This window comes from Emydura macquarii, unplaced genomic scaffold (assembly GCF_026122565.2).
Source record: "Emydura macquarii macquarii isolate MOO-44397 ecotype Brisbane River unplaced genomic scaffold, CSIRO-AGI_Emac_v2 contig_295, whole genome shotgun sequence".
Classification (NCBI taxonomy): Eukaryota; Metazoa; Chordata; order Testudines; family Chelidae; genus Emydura; species Emydura macquarii.
Genome location: NW_027130432.1, coordinates 12,393,811 through 12,409,894, shown reverse-complemented (window position 1 = coordinate 12,409,894; position 16,084 = coordinate 12,393,811). Strand labels below are relative to the sequence as shown.

Genomic DNA, 16,084 nt, shown 5'->3' with positions numbered 1-16,084 from the left:
CTGTATCGTTCTGTCTAGTCTCCCTCCCGCACAGGTAATTGCACCAAGATATTCCAATTAAACCCACAGGTGCACGGCTGAGTTTTGGAAAGTCGCTGCAGTCATTTTGCAAAACCAGTGGCAGCACAGCATTAGGGCACTAACCCTAAGGATTTTGTGGGATGGTTTTCTTTTCTTTCTCATTTTACTTCTTTCTCTCTATTTCTAACTTGTTTTACCCTTGCTTCTATAGAGTACACTACACTACTACCAGGATTCAAATTCCTAGCCTGTTAGCGAACTAGCATGCTCACACAACAGAACATCCCAAGATTGCAACTCCCAGGCTATAGATGAAGTTAGCTGAATTAAGACTGCTGGCCAAATCACAACCTCCTGTGTAGGAAAAACTTGCAGTTCCTGCTAAATCATACATTTGGGGAAAAGCAGGGGGCAGTGTGGAGCAGGTGGCAGCACTGTGGACCAGGCAGGGATGTGACTCTCCTCAACTGTAATTGGTTATATCTGGGTTGGAGACCAGTGCCTCCTTGTTCCTCCCCGTGCTGCCCCTCCCTCATGGCAGGATGACTGCCTCAGGTTCCATCTTCAAATTGGTTCCCCACCCACATCTGGACCACCTCCCTTCCTAGGGGTTGGTTGTAAGAACACAGAGCAGGACTTTCTGTAGATCAGGCCAACAGGATCATCATTACTTTACACACTGAAATTCCTGTGGGTTAACCAAGGACTGATGCTGCCAAGAACTGCTCTCCACTGCCTACCACTTCTTAAAACCGAAGTCCCCAGTGCAGTTTATGCAGACTTCCTTCTGCAGAGTTAAGGGGATGTTGCTGCTCAAGATAAGTGAAATGTGGTCATTTTTGCAGGGTTTCCTGCCCTCGCACACAAAAAGTGGAAGGCATGATCTGGCCCTTAGTCTCTGCACTGACTTGTTCTGATATCCATATTTGAAAGGTAGGCAAATTTCTGTGTGGGCAATTCTTTGTTTTGTATCCCCTTTTAACAGATGAATCAGAGTTGCTGGTGCAGCTGCCAGACAAGATGAGGCTGGATATTGCTGTTGATGTGAACTATGACATAGTCAGCAAGGTGGCGCTCTTTCAGGTACTGTCTACCTTCTCCATTCTCACATTACTAGACTCCTGAAAGACTCCTACAAATTAAATAATTCTGCTTCCTCTTTTGGGTTCAGGGCTGTGACAGGCAGATGATTTTCGACATGTTGAAGAGGCTCAGATCTGTTGTTTACTTACCTAATGATTATGTATGCAAGAAGGTAACAAGCATTTTCTTTACATATATTCTCTTTAGAGACTTGGAATTAAGTGATGCTGTCTGCGGTGGGGGACAGGCAGGGCCAGAAATGGAAGCTCATTGCTTGAATGCTATGGATTTTGTTGGCCAGTGCGTTTGGCAAGAAGATACACCGGGCTAAATGAGAGATGGGACCATATTGTGGTTGCCACTACAATCACCCAGAGGCATAAAGAGATCACAAAGGCCTCCTGGGGAATTCCCCCAGTGCAGAAGTAGCATAGAGCTGACTTATGCAGCTTCACACTACCCTCCTGTGCAACCCTCTTGAGTAGGTGTATACTGATGGTGTGGATGGGAGCAGGAAAGTTATGTTGAGGGCAAGAGTGGGAGTGGATGTAGTGCAAAGTGATCCAGCTATTCTGGGCTGTAGAGCAGGCCATAGGCAGCCGTACAAGGCTGCTGTAAAGTAGGGCAGCCTCCAGGTTATGCCGGGAGCCACAACAGTTCCAGAACAGTATAGTCACTTTTGGCCATTTCTGTGTTTCACTTTCTGCATTGCCCTTCCTGAGTGGTACCTGAAGCAATGAAAAGAGCCGTGCCTGGCTAACATGGCAGGAACTGATTAAGTTGAGCAATGGAGTTTCAAAGCAAAAACTGGGCTCTGTGTCACTTAGTGTTGTGATACTGATCCTATTGTGCAAAGAGTGACCTCTGCTGATTGAAATGTGCACAGTGTTCAAACTAATTGGAAAAAATGCAGCGGGGGGAGCAGCTCTGGGTGCTCATTAAAGAATAACTACTGAGAATAAGCAGGATAAAACAACAACAAAAGAAAATAATATTTTTTAAAAAATGTTGAGAAGCATTTGTTTAAAAAAAAAAAAAAAAAGCAAATAATAAAACTGATAAAAATCTACTGAAAATGATAAAACCTATTGTCCTGTTTTGGAACCTCCAGCATTCTTATTATGACCAGCAAATAAAAAGTTATGAAAATATCTTTATGAGAGAGAATAAAATAACAATCATGAAGTAATTGAATAGATTAACTTGGAGGATCAGGGTCTCTGTATATTTTCCATACTTTTTCTTTCCGGGCTACCTCAGGATAACCAGTGCACACCCTACAATTTGTTCTAATCTTTGTTTCAGGGGGAAATTGGCCGAGAGATGTACATTATACAAGCTGGACAGGTGCAGGTGCTTGGAGGACCTGATGGCAAAACTGTGCTTGTGACTCTGAAAGCTGGCTGTGTGTTTGGAGAAATAAGGTCAGAGAGCTTTGACAGGGAATTGGGGAAATAAAGTCGGGGGACTAAGATTAGAATGAAGTTGGGGAAATAAGGCAGAGGTGGAGATAAACAAGATTTGGAAATGAGGTCTGGAAAGGCAGATCCATTCCTAGGGCTATAATTAAAAGGGGGTCACAATTTAACATTGCAGTGTCTGTTAACATAAATAAATGACACTTTTTAATTTTAAACTGTCATTGTCCCCCGCCTCCATTCTATGTAAGTCTACACAGTATGAGCTGACTTGGTCATTTAGTGAGAGTTACACTAGCAACTCTCTTGCAGGAGAGAAAAAGGAGTAAGAGAAGTCATATCTTGGTCATCAACAACCATCCTGGCTGATTAAGCAGCCTTAACAGGGGGCTGGAGCAGTTTTTATAGTGGGGGTGTTGAGAGCATTGAACCAAACTGTAAACCCTGTCTATGTTGGAATCCACTTCAAGCCAAGGTATGCAACAGCACCCTCCCGCACCCCTAGTTCCAGCACCTATATTGACAAGAGTCCTCTACAGTGCTTCTCAGCTGAAAGGATTGCTGACCACAATATGGAGCCGTAGGTTGGAAATAGATAAAAATGGGGATACCACAGGCCTGCAAAAAGGATATTAAGGATCCCCCTGGAGAAAAACAAATAAATCAATAAACTGTATTGTTGATTTTCAAATAAGTAGAAGATAAATGGAGAAAACTGGCTATTCTGACTTGGATCACCCCTTTCCAATACCAGCAGAGTGAAAAGAAATCATTGCAAGCTTCCTGTTCTAGGCCATTTGGTCTGTGCTGATATGGCTTCATGTGGGTAAGAATGAGTGAATTAGGTTGGCTGTTCAGGTCATCCAACTCCAAGCAGAAACAAGAAGTTGAGATGCAAACATGAAAACAAAATATTATAGTTTAAAAAATCTATGCATGCCTACTGGCCACGATTTACGTGCTCTGCAGTGGTAATAAGAAGGGTAGAACTAAAATGCTGACCTGCTTATCCTAAATAAAGTTGGTTAGTACGGTAGTATGTAAACAAAAGTCACTATTATTGTTAAGATCCAACACTTGTGCATAGCTGCCCAGAGTGCAGTACAGATGTGTAACACACTGATAGTGGGTACTTTTGTGTCTATATTAGTCTATATTAATCTAGTTTAAAGAGCAATAGCTATAAATAACAACAATGAAATCATTTTTATGTAGCAACTTTCATATCAATTATCACAAAACACTTAAAATATTAGATGCGTAACATTTCATGGTTGGCAAAAGTTGAGCTCCGAGTACACTGGCGACACATCTCCTGAAGCAAACTCTGCCATCAAACCATATGAAAGATCAGATTTTAAATGATAGAAGTTGTCTTGGCCCTACATACAATCGTATTAACATCTCTTGATATTTTAATTAGCTTGTTGGCAGTGGGAGGTGGAAATCGTCGCACAGCAAATGTTGTGGCTCATGGATTTACCAACCTTTTCATCTTGGATAAGAAGGACTTGAATGACATTTTGGTGCATTATCCAGAATCTCAGAAACTGCTGCGTAAGAAGGCTAGGTGAGTGACAGGATGTTTCTAAAATGTCATTTATTACAAATATGTAGATATAGTACAGTTTTCAAATTCAGAAAGAACAGGTGATCTTTGGGGTTGCGCACCAGAGAAATTACACCCAAAGTGGTAAGGGAAAATTTTCAGTGCTGAGCACACCAGATTGTACATACATCTTCTTTTTGGGCCTCAGTTACTTCAGTTCTCATAAATTAAGCAGACTTCAGCAGGACTTGGATAGAGATGAAAAATGCAGGTGCTACAGGAATTGTTGATGTTTCAGTAGATGGTGCTCTTCCCTTTCAGTTAGCATTGAGCTAACAACTGTGCTGTTGGAATTGCTGTTTTTCCGACTGGATGTTAAACTGAGGTCCTAATAATTTGCGGTCATTTTAAAACTCCTGTGGCACTTTTCACAAGAAAATAAAATTGATCTGCCTTGGCCAAATTGCAGTGTAAGGACCAGACTGTGACACTGGCTACTCGACCATGCAGAAAATTTAGGAATCATTTTGCTCCTCTATAGAGACAGCCCAGATCACAGGTAGAAACTCAGAGGTGGGGGGTGAGCACTGCCAGCCATTACTTCCTGTCTCACACTTATGGCTGAGGAGCCTTGCCTGCCCCCACCTATGCACCAATCAGTGTGGCTGAGCTAACCTGTCAAGGGAAGTAATCTGCACTAGGTATAGGGGTGGTGCAGATTATCCCCACCTCCTCTTGGAGCAAGAGAGGGGAACTAGAGAGGGGATTCTCAAAACCACAGTCTAGTTCCTGTTCAGCTCATGCAGCAGGGTAACTAACCTTACGTGGGGATTGTGGCACAACTGACTCTTAAATAATTACATTTTGACTACTAAAAATCCCATCTGTAGTTTAAGACACATTTCTCTGTCAGTTCTGCTGAGGAGAGTGCTATTAATTTCCTTTCCTAATGTATTGCTGTATTTCATCCTAGGCATGTCAGTATATCATTCACACTTCAGAAATGGAAAAGACTAATTAGGACATCTAGTTTATCCCCCTGACATTGCAGAATTGTTCCCTGTTTACTTGTGTTTTGTATAGTCTAATTTTAAACATGTCATGCAATGGGGCTGTTACCACTTTCTTTGAAAAATTATTCCTTGATATTCAGCCTAAATTTTCCCCACAGGTAATTTAATCTCATTAATTAATTTTCATTCTATTCAATTTAACAGCACAGAGGTTGGGAATGCTACGACTGCTTAGCTGTCATGCTAGAATGTTAGAAGTGGACTGAGGGACATGGCTAGATGGGCAAAGTGCAAGTGATGTGGACATATGCACATGCTGATGTATCCATCATATGTATGGCACTGTCATTTATATATTTGCACATGCAAATTTAAAATTGGCTTCTGCGGAGAATGATGCATGTGACTAACTTTGTTTTCTGCACACATTTGTACCAGTAAAACTTTATCACTCGAATATACACAGGAACTGTGAATGCAACATGGGAACAAACACAACCAAAGCAGATATATAGAATCATAGAACCATAGGGGTGGAAGAGACGGCAAGGGTCATCTAGTGTAACCCCCTGCCAAGATGCAGGATTTGTTGTGTCTAAACTACCCAAGACGGATGGGTGTCCAGCCTCTTTTTGAAAACCTCCACTGAAGAAGAGTCTATGACTTCCCTAGGCAGTTTGTTCCATTGTCCTACTGTTCTTAAAGAAGTTTTTCTTGAGATTTAAACTAAATCTGCCATACTGTAGTTTGAACCCATTGCCTCTTGTCCTGCCCTCTGTGGCAAGAGAGAACAATTTTTCTCCATCTTTTTTATGGCAGCCTTTCAAGTATTTGAAGACCGCTATCATGTCCCCCCTTAATCTCCTCTTTTCCAAACTAAACATACCCAGTTCCTTTAGCCTTTGCTCATATGTCTTGCAGTCCATCCCTTTGAACATATTTGTCATTCACCTCTGGATCCTATCCAGTTTCTCTACATCCTTTCTATATAGTGATGACCAAAATTGGACACAGTACTCCAGCTGAGGCCTAACCAGCACCAAGTACAGCAGTACTATCACCTCCCATGACTTGCATGCTATGCCTCTGTTAATGCAACCCAAAATTGCATTTGCTTTTTTTGCAACAGCATCACATGGTTGACTCATGTTGAGGTTGTGATCCAGATCTGATCTCAGCAGAGATCTCAGTTGTGATCTCAGCAGTGCTGCTGCCAAGCCCGTTATCCCCCATTCTGTATTTGATCATTTAGTTTTGATTCCCTAAGTGTAACACCTTCCATTAGTCTTTGTTCAATTTCATTTTCATTCACCTAAAAATGTGAACAAAATATTCACAGGTTTTTTTTTTTTTCCCATTATTTTCCCATTCTATTCTTCAACAAAGTCTAAGGTTTTGAGATTGTGGTTTTAAGTTAAACTGCTGCTAAACTTGAACTGTCTGTGTTAGAAAAGTAATCAATATTGCATATCTCTGTACAAAATTAGGCTCTTTCTTCTTCTAGGAAAATGCTGAAAAACAACAATAAGCCCAAAGAAGAAAAAGGAATGCAAAAAGATGTGCTTATCATTCCTCCGAGAGCTGCAACACCTAAACTCTTTCAAGCTGCCCTGGTAGCTGCTGGAAAGATGGGAGGCAAAGGAAAGCTTGCTCATATCAGATGGAAATTGAGAGAGCTGAAAGAAATTCAAGCAATGCAGGTAAGCACAAAGGGTTGGAGTTTCTGTTCTTTCATTCACAATGAAACTATCACCTTGCAACACAACTGATGGAGTCTTAACAAGGAACAGTCTAGACCAGTGTTTCTCAATTAAATTTGTCCACGGAACCCTTTTGAACTCGATAAATAATTGCGGAACCCCCCAAACTCTTAATAGTATTTTTACATATGGGGCCAAAAAAAATGTTGAAATAAGCAAATTATATACAAACAACTAGGTCAGCGTTTCTCAATTAAATTTCCCCGCGGAACCTAAATTACACTCATACTCGATACCCTCCACTGAAAAATCTGGGACATTTTCCCTTTTTCGGCGGCACGGAGAACAGCTGCTCTTGGCGGCGCAATGTCACTTTCTCGCGGAACCCTAACAGTGTTCCCGCAGAACCCCAGGGTTCCGCAGAACACCAATTGAGAAACACTGGTCTAGAGTCTATCTTTCAGCTGAACAATAACGAATCACTGGTTGATCCCAAGCTACATGTTCGTTCTTTCTCTCACTTTTCTGCTGGGACAAGGGTGCCAAGTGGAGGCAATCGTGGGTTATTTGAAGACAGACATTTGTCCAGAAGGAAATCAGCTGAGATGACCAACTCATTTCACATGAAGTCAGACTAAGTTTGAGAGCAGTATGGAATAAATGGAAAAATGGTCCTAGAAGGACTAAGGAAACCTTTACATGAAGGTGTTGTAGTCCAGTGGGCTAATGCATTAGCTTGCTCTGTGGCCTAGTAGAAGACCACATTAGCTTTTCACTTGAGGAGATCCTAATTATGTGCAAATGTTAGGTCACATTCTAGTCTGTGGTAGACATATATCCACATCACAAAACCACTCTACTGTGTAACATTCATAGAGCCAATTCATATTATGTTAAAGTTATAGACAAGTACACAGCCAGACAGCTGGCACCCACAGGGAAGCCTCTCTCTTCAGCATCGTAGCAGTGTGACTGTAGCAGGAGTCACACTCTAGAATTCAGTTGTGGTTCTATCTGCCTATGCTTTGCTGAATTTAAGAATATAAAAGCCTTAATATGAATATAATAAAGGGCTAAACTTTTATTAATTAGATATACCTGTGTATTGTAATCACTATATTATACAGAATGTATCATAACTGAAAGTCTTTGCTTAGTAGTAGTCTTAAGGTACTGTCGTAAGCAGGGCCATATAAGTATCTAGAAAGACACATAGAACAATGAAATATATTTCTAGTGTCCTTCATAAAAGAATAACAAGGCTTCATACAATTAAATGCTGTAACAATAATTAAATAATAGTTTAAAGCAGCAGAGAATAGAGTCGCTGACATACACTACACATTCTGGATAGTAACGGAAAATGAATTCCATAATTAAGGCAGTCCATTCACAAACCACATTAACACAGGTAGGCCATTGTCCTTCTCCAGTAGCTGGTCCATGTAAAGAGGTTTCTGAGACTGCTGCTGTGTCCAGCTAATTGATGTAGGCTGGGGAAGTCTACGCTTTCAGAGAGAGAGAGATTCAGATTTGACCCAACTGGCAACTTATCCAGTGGGCTGTTAAACTTTGTTGCAAAACTAGTACCATATAAACTATGATAAATCCTGGGGATGTTTCAGACTAGAACTGAAGTACAATGACGGGACTGTGGGAAGGAAGCTTTCACAATTTGCTTGCATTATACTGATGTGGAACCTGCGGGATATACAAGGTGTTTGGTTTGTATGCAGCGCTGCCTGATAGATCTAATGGAATCGAAGATCAGAGGTTTGGAGATGCAGGTGGAACCTCTGGTTGAGTTTCGAAGGGGATTTGAATGGATGATGGAGGGAAGGAAAGAAGAGGCTGAAGGGAAACTTCAAGCCTGGCAGATGCAAGCTGGACTGGAGAAGTGGGAGGGCAAACTGCGGGGTGAGGAAGTGGCCACTGGAAGCATGTGACTATGAGAATAAAGCAGAGGAAAAGCTTGGCTTGCGAAGGAGAAATAGAGCTGAGGAATAGGTTTGCTGAATTGGAAAATAAAGGGGTACAATAGGCAGTAAGAGAAGGGGGGGGGCAGGGAAGGAAGAAGAGAAGAGCAGCTAGTCCTATAAGGAGAGGGGAAGAGTCAATGGAGATAGCCAGAGTTCGAAGCCCTGAAAGGATAGAGGATGACTCGTAGAAGACTGCAAGTGAGATCAAAAGACAAGACGACTTGCAGCCAGAAAGAAGTGAAGGAGGAAGGGCAGAGAATTGCACCAACACCAAGAAGAGGCAGGTCAACATGACTGGGGACACCCTACTAAGAACAGACAGGCCTGTCACCAAAGGTGATCCAGAGACCAGGATGGTGCGCTGTCTTCTGGAAACTAAGATATGAGATGTGGACCTGAGACTGACGAGGATCTTAATGGGAGCAGGAAAGAATCCACTGATTGTCCTTCATGTGGAAACAACTGCTAGATTCTCACTGAAATGCATCAAGGGAGAGTACCCCAGGCTGCAGAAGACATTTAAAGAAATGGAGGCTCAGGTGATCTTCAGTGGGATTTAGGTGAGTAGAGCGAAGGCAAGACAAGATTATGATGATCAGCAGATGGCTCATGCAGTGGTGCTATAAGGAAGGCTTTGGGATGTTCGATCACTGGGAGGCATTTACGGACAGAGGACTGTTCTTATGGGATGGACTCCACCCGAGTAGGAAGGGAAATAGACTTATGAGGTGGAGGCTGGCACCTGATTAAAAGAGCTTTTAACTAGGAATTTGGGAAAGATGGTTGGGAGATGCTTATGTAATCTCTGTGCCTGATTATAATACTGAGCAGGAGGAAAATCAAGTAAGAGAGGATACAGCAGTGTAGAAAGAAACAACAGAAGGTAGGAGAATGGACATCAAGAGAAAAGATAGTGTCATTGATATTGGCATTAACAGTCAGGTAGGCGATACTGGCAGTAGAATCACTGTAGCTAATCAGACGTGGAATCTGGGCAAAGCCAAGCAGAAACAACTAAGATGCCTGTACACCAATGCAAAGAGTCTGGGTAACAAAATGGAGGAACACGTTTATGCTTGTAAGTAGATAAAGATTTCTAACCAGCAGAGGAGTGAAATTCTAGAAGCAGCCTCCCAAGGGGAGCAGTGGGGGCAGAAAACATAACCGGTTTCAAGACTGAGCTTGGTAAGTTTATGGAGGGGATAGTATGATGAGACTGCCTACAAAACCATGTGGCCCATCTGTGACAGCTAGTAGCAAATATCTGCAAAAACCAGAGACAGGACACTAGATAGGGAAGGTTCTGAGTCACTACAGTAGAATCTTTCCTAGGTGTCTGGCTGGTGGGTCTCAGCGACATGCTGAGGGTCTAACTGATTGCCATATTTGAGTTTGGGAAGGAATTTTCCCCTTGGATCAGATTGGCAGAGACCCTTGGGGTTTTCACTTTCTGCAGCATGAGGCATGGGTCACGGGTCACTTTCTGGTTTGAACTAGAGTAAATGATGGATTCTCTGTAACTTGAAGTCTTTAAATCTTGATTTGAGGGCTTCAGTAACTCAGCCAGGGGTTAGGGGTCTATTACAGGAGTGGGTGGGTGAGGTTCTGTGGCCTGCTGTGTGCCGGAGGTCAGACTAGATGATCATGATGGTTCCTTCTGGTCTTTAAGTTTATGAGTCTTTGCTCTCTAGCTGTTTCTTGAGCATATAATTCACCTTCCCCTACCAAAAGGAAAAATCTTCGTAGTGAGGTGAAATCTTGAGTTTGGACCCAGTAAAGTGGCTGGAAATCCTCTTTTCTCCTTCTACCAGACATACTAATTCCTGTTAATAATACCGTGGTAGTGCCTAAAGGTGCTAATCATGGACGAGTGCCTCATCACTTTTACTTGCTTTTATTTGTGTTCCAGGATTCCAGCTCCACCCCAGTTCCACCGAAATCACCAGTCCACCATGGCTCATCTAATGCCTCCTGCAAATCAGATGATCACAATGATGATGATATCATCTCAAAGTCTTCAGATAATCCAGTCTTTAGTCGCATGAGTCCTGCTCCACAAACCGAAGAACAGATTCTTTCTGTGGAGGTTTCAGATGAGGAAGAAAAGAAATGAAAAGCAGACAACTCCCTGTCCCTCCGAAAAGGCCACTGCCATGAGATTCAGCCAGACCACCGTGTCCTCTAGAAGCTTTTACTGACTACCGATTTCTGTGCAATGGCTATAGGCTTTGCTAGTTAAGCCATCTTGATCTGCTCTGCCTTTCCTGTGACAACAAGAGTGCTATTGATCAGGCTTTTGGCCATAGGGCCTAGAACTGTATAAGACTTCTGCACTCCGGAAGTCAATGTTTATTGAACTCCTTTATAACCATTCCCAATAAATACCTGGTGAACTCTCTTACTTCCAAATCCAGCCTTACAGTGAGGGAGCCTTGCAGTAATGAATACTGGCTTTTTGCATTTCTGAACAGTTAGTGTCTATTTGTATCAAATATCAATGTAGCCTCTTCTGAAGGTTGCAGTTGTTTTTCCTCTTTTAATGTGACTCATAATTTGCTAAAAACAAACAGAAGAAAAACCAAGGTCCCTGTCCGTTTGATGCTAGGTTGTCATAGACGATGCTGTGTAAGATGTGGAATTGATTGGAAAACCTAGGTGGTTCTGAAGAAACAGCAAAGAAATCACCGTCCAATGCAGGACTTCTCTCAAGTTCAGAAGATAGTGCAAACAAGCAAGTAATTTGTTTCAATGGTGTGTCTGTCACCATATAAACATAGCTTGGCTTTGTAGTTTTATCAACCTTTTTAACATCATCTTTGCAATTCCTTCATATTACTTTGTTGGATCTCAATCACTCTGCCTATATAGAAGCAGGCTACTGCTTTGCACAATGCTTATTATTGGAGTTCTCTGCTTGTCATCTCTTTGGTTCAATGTTCAGCCAATAAAAGCACTGTGGTCAGGACTTGAGCTGAGCAGATAATTGATATTTTGGTTCCATGGCTGAACCAAGAAATTTCATTGGGGTTGAATGAAACGTTTCCCTTCCTTTTTGTGAAAAGAAGAAACAAGGTTTGCTACATGGGGCAGTCCCAAAATTTATTAAAATATAATTTCACTCATTCAGCAGATACTCATGCTCTAATTAGTAGTGTAAACCTCACAAGTTTACATATGGAAAGGTCATGCTGCTAAATAAGTAGGATGGCAGTGTAACAATTACATGCATATGTGCATTATACATTGCCACTTATAAGATTCTCTTTTACAGGGAAAGTTTTTATATGAAATTGCTGAACTTTACCTTACACCTTCTTCACAATTTATTGTCATGCATGCAAGTTTTCTCCCTCCCAATAGTCTTCAGATAAGAGATATGGACTTCTCTGGTGGCAAAGTGTCAGGATATGTCAGCGCTGATTAGCAGCATCTTGATTTCTCTTAAGAATTGTTACAGACAGCAGCACACTTAAGGAACTCAGTTATGTTACAAGTAAAGCTGAAGTTACCGCTGCCCTTTACATTGCAGAATAAAAGCTTGAGCACTGATAAGAGTGTTGAAACTTCCCTGAATATTTCTTATCCCATAAAGACTTGTATGTTATTTGCAATTTCCTACATTTTGGTGGAAAGTGTATAGTATTTTTTCACTATATAAATATTTAAAAAATCAAAACAGGAAATCTGTGCAAAAATTATAATTGAAAATGGGGTTTTGATTCCTGGGTATATTTTGATATGGTTTATAAGAATAGTTTAAATGAATAATATGCCTTCTGCTGCAGTGGCTTTCATATTCCAGAGCATTTTCATTAAACTTTTAGATTATTGTTCATCATGTGTGGATTCATTTCAGGAACAGAAAACGTGTTTAAAATCCCTGCTTATTTTAGCTTTGTCTATTAATTTGCAATATCTCAACTTTTTTCTTTCTTTTTTTCTTTCAACAACAAAATAAATTTATGTGCAAGGTTTTAGGACAAACATTTTCTCACACTTAAAATACATGAAGGTAAGAACCTCAAGCTAACATTACAAATATATCATAGAACTGTGAGACTTTATACCATATTTCGTATGAGCAACAGGAGGGACACACTCACCTTCTGTGTGCAAATCAAGAAGTTCATTGGCTAAATTTACCATAAAGCCAACTCCCTAGAGAGTACACCCAGAATTCTTATATTTACCTATTGATTGATTTTGTAAAAGTTCAGAGTGCCTTTCAAATGTCACCACATTTTTAATAGCAGCCACCATTAATTTTTTTTAACTCACGGTTATCAGAGGCCAACAGCTTGAAAAAGTTTCTGAGTGAAATCCTGGCTCCATTTCCCCATAGCATCTCACTGCCTTTCGTTTTTAACTGCATGTGGTTACACATGCTTTTGTTCCTCTTAGCTCTTCAAATTTCCTGTATAGAAATAGTTTTAAAAAAGAAAGTCAGTATTCTCAATAGCCCTACTCAGTTAAAGGCCAGTGTCTAATTCTATCCCCATTCCTGTTTTTTTATATTTCCTTATTCTTTAATGTCACATTAAAAGCATTGAACTCTAGCATTTGTGGATAGGAGGACCATCTAGCTAATCTTCTGGTTTCTAGTGGACTCGTTCTACCATTTCTGCACCTATACCAATTATTACGGATTCATTCTGCCTGTTGCCTTTACTTCCTTGCCTATTAATCTCGATCCTATGTTTTTTCAATCTTCCAGCTGGAAAACACAGCACTGCTGTTTTCATGTGTTGCTTTCTTAGTAAATGTCATATTCAGTAGCTACAGATCTACTCTGCACACAATGTTTTACTATATTTATTATTATTATTATTATTTATTTTGCATAGTGGTTCCAAACAAATAAATGACCCTACAGTGCTGGGTGCTGTTCACACCCATTGTAAGCGACACTCCTTCCCATTTAGCTGTTACTATCTAAATCAGTGGTTCTCAACCGGTGGTACGCAGGGTTTCGGCGGAGGGCATTGTTCCCCCCATGTAACCCTGCCACCACCGAAAGTCCCCCCCTGCTGCCGCCGCAAAACCCCGCCGCCGCCGCCGCAAGTCGTCGTCCCCCCCTTTTTTTTTTCCCGAGTGGTACTTGACCTGACCTGTACCTGACCCGAGTGGTACTCGGGGAAAAAAAGGTTGAGAACCGCTGATCTAAATAGAACAGACCAGAGGCTGCTCAAGACAATCTGCAGTGCTAGGCAAAACTTCAGTGGGCCACTCCCAGGGCTGGCTCTAGACCAAATGGTGTCCCAGATGAGGAGCATCTTTGGCACCCCTCCCCCCTTCATTTGTTAACTATTGAATACCTTATTTTAAATTGCATTTGTAGCCCATTTCACGACTTTGATGCATGATTTGCATGCATGTTTTATTCCTGTCAGATAAGACGATAAATTTGCATGCTGTAAATCTGTATTTATTCATGCCATATATAAGCAAATAAAAACAATTCATTTCCCCTAAGCTAATAGAAACTTTTTAATTTTAAGAATAACTGAAATGTATTAACATCAAGACATTGAACTGTGCCCCAGCATTGGATGGGACCAGTATTAAATAGTGTCACAATAGGTGACAGCCTTAGAATGTTAACCCTAGTCCGTTAGTTCAAAAGGTCACTGGCATCTCACTAAATGTGTCCTTTATTAATCACTACTTACACTCTTCAAGTCTTAAAAAACAAGTTCACTTTCACCATTACACAATAAAACAAGGGTCACAATATCACAGCTGGGCTCTCACTTCACTGCACTTCATTCTTATATCTCAAGGACTGACCAGCGACACCTCACCCCTTATATAGCCGTGAGGGCCTGGCTGACAAAGGAGGTTCGAAGAAATGGTAGTTCTCACAAAGTCTGGAAGTTTCCACAAGATTCTACAAAGGTCCAGATCATTCTAGCAGGTTAGTGAAAATGAACCCACATCCGGAAGACCTGAAACATTCTACTTCAAACATTCTATTTTCCCTTTTGTCGCTAACAACAAAAACAGCCCCCCGAGCCCGGTGCCCCCCGAGCCCGGCACCCCAGGTGCTTGCCTTGGTCACCTGCCCTAAATCTGGCCCTGGCCATCCCTCTCTGACTTCCTTGGACAGAAGTTCTCAACCAGAGGGGGCATGTCTGACGTTCTGCAGGGGCGCTTCGAGCCCTCTGATGGTTTGGGGGTTATGGTAGAAATGGGGGGTGGGAGGTGGCAAGCACCAAGTTGCAGTGGCACTCCCTCAGGTGTGGCCGACGTTAGTGACTGGTGTTGTGACTTGCTGTGCAGAGTCACGGCGCTGCTCAGCTTTGGCCTGGCCATTCCCTGCTGCCCCAGGCAGAATCTGCTACCCTAGATCAGTGGATCCCAACCATTTTGAGTGAAAGCCCCATTAGGTAAAACATGCGTCCTCCCAGTCCTCGCCACCCCGTCCTATCACTGGCCATAAACACAAAATACCCCTTTAAACACATATAACGATCATAACAATAACACACTAAATTATATAAATAATAATAGTAAATTACCTTAAGCCTTCCCTGGCGCAGCTGCCACCGCCCGCCCTCTGTGGCCCCGCCTTTTCCTGTCCCTCATGGATGGAGGGTAATGGAGGTGGCGGGTGCTGGTGGGTTGGCTGGGGCTGCTCCAAGCCCCCAACGGCGTGGGGTTGCTCTGCTCCGGCCAGGCACCCAGCCAATTTGGGGCTGGGGGAGGGGCTGCTCTGCTGCTCCAGCTGGCGTTGAGCCCGGGGGGGCTGCTGCTCCCTTGGGGGGGCTGTTCCTCTGCTCCGACCAGCGTGGGTCACGGGGGGCTAAATGACCTCAATATTACTGAAGCATCTTGGGCTCCCTGTAATATTTGACGCCCTCCCCAAGTGGGTCACGCACCTCAGGTTGGGAACTGTTGCACTAGATAGCTGCCTAGTTTGCCTACAACTAGTGCAACCTCTGAGATAGACCAGCTGACATGTAAAGCTTTGCTATAGTAACATTAGGAGGTACTTCCACTACTCACATAAAAAGCAATTATTCACTAACGGACCAAAGGAGCTGATATGCCTCAGAAACCTAAATTGTTTTCATCTTTGAGGAGCTGAAAAAGAGCTATAGTCTGCATTGTCTCAGCTGAACTGGTGAAAGGCAGGGAATGCAAAGCAAAGCCATCAGTGCAAGTCCAGAATGCAATGAAATAACCCAGCATAACACTGTTCAGGGACCTGCAGGAATCCACATTATGCGTAATCTGGAATGGTGCCAAAATGTCTAATCTGGGGGTAAAGGGTCCTAAATTACTTGAAGGAGCCAAACAGCCAGCACTGATATGGAGGGAG

At 42.3% G+C, this 16,084-nt stretch overlaps 1 protein-coding gene across 1 annotated transcript in view; it reads left to right on the top strand.

The window, feature by feature from the left end:
• Positions 1-11,188, top strand: part of CNGB1 (cyclic nucleotide gated channel subunit beta 1) — a 36,647-nt gene extending 25,459 nt beyond the window's left edge. Inside the window, exons 12-17 of the mRNA XM_067550312.1 lie at positions 1,007-1,104; positions 1,193-1,276; positions 2,410-2,528; positions 3,946-4,092; positions 6,589-6,775; positions 10,673-11,188. Coding sequence (XP_067406413.1) covers positions 1,007-1,104; positions 1,193-1,276; positions 2,410-2,528; positions 3,946-4,092; positions 6,589-6,775; positions 10,673-10,876 — 839 coding nt within the window. The 3' untranslated portion in view covers positions 10,877-11,188. The remainder of the gene's footprint in view (positions 1-1,006; positions 1,105-1,192; positions 1,277-2,409; positions 2,529-3,945; positions 4,093-6,588; positions 6,776-10,672) is intronic.
• Positions 11,189-16,084: the final 4,896 nt, after the last annotated feature.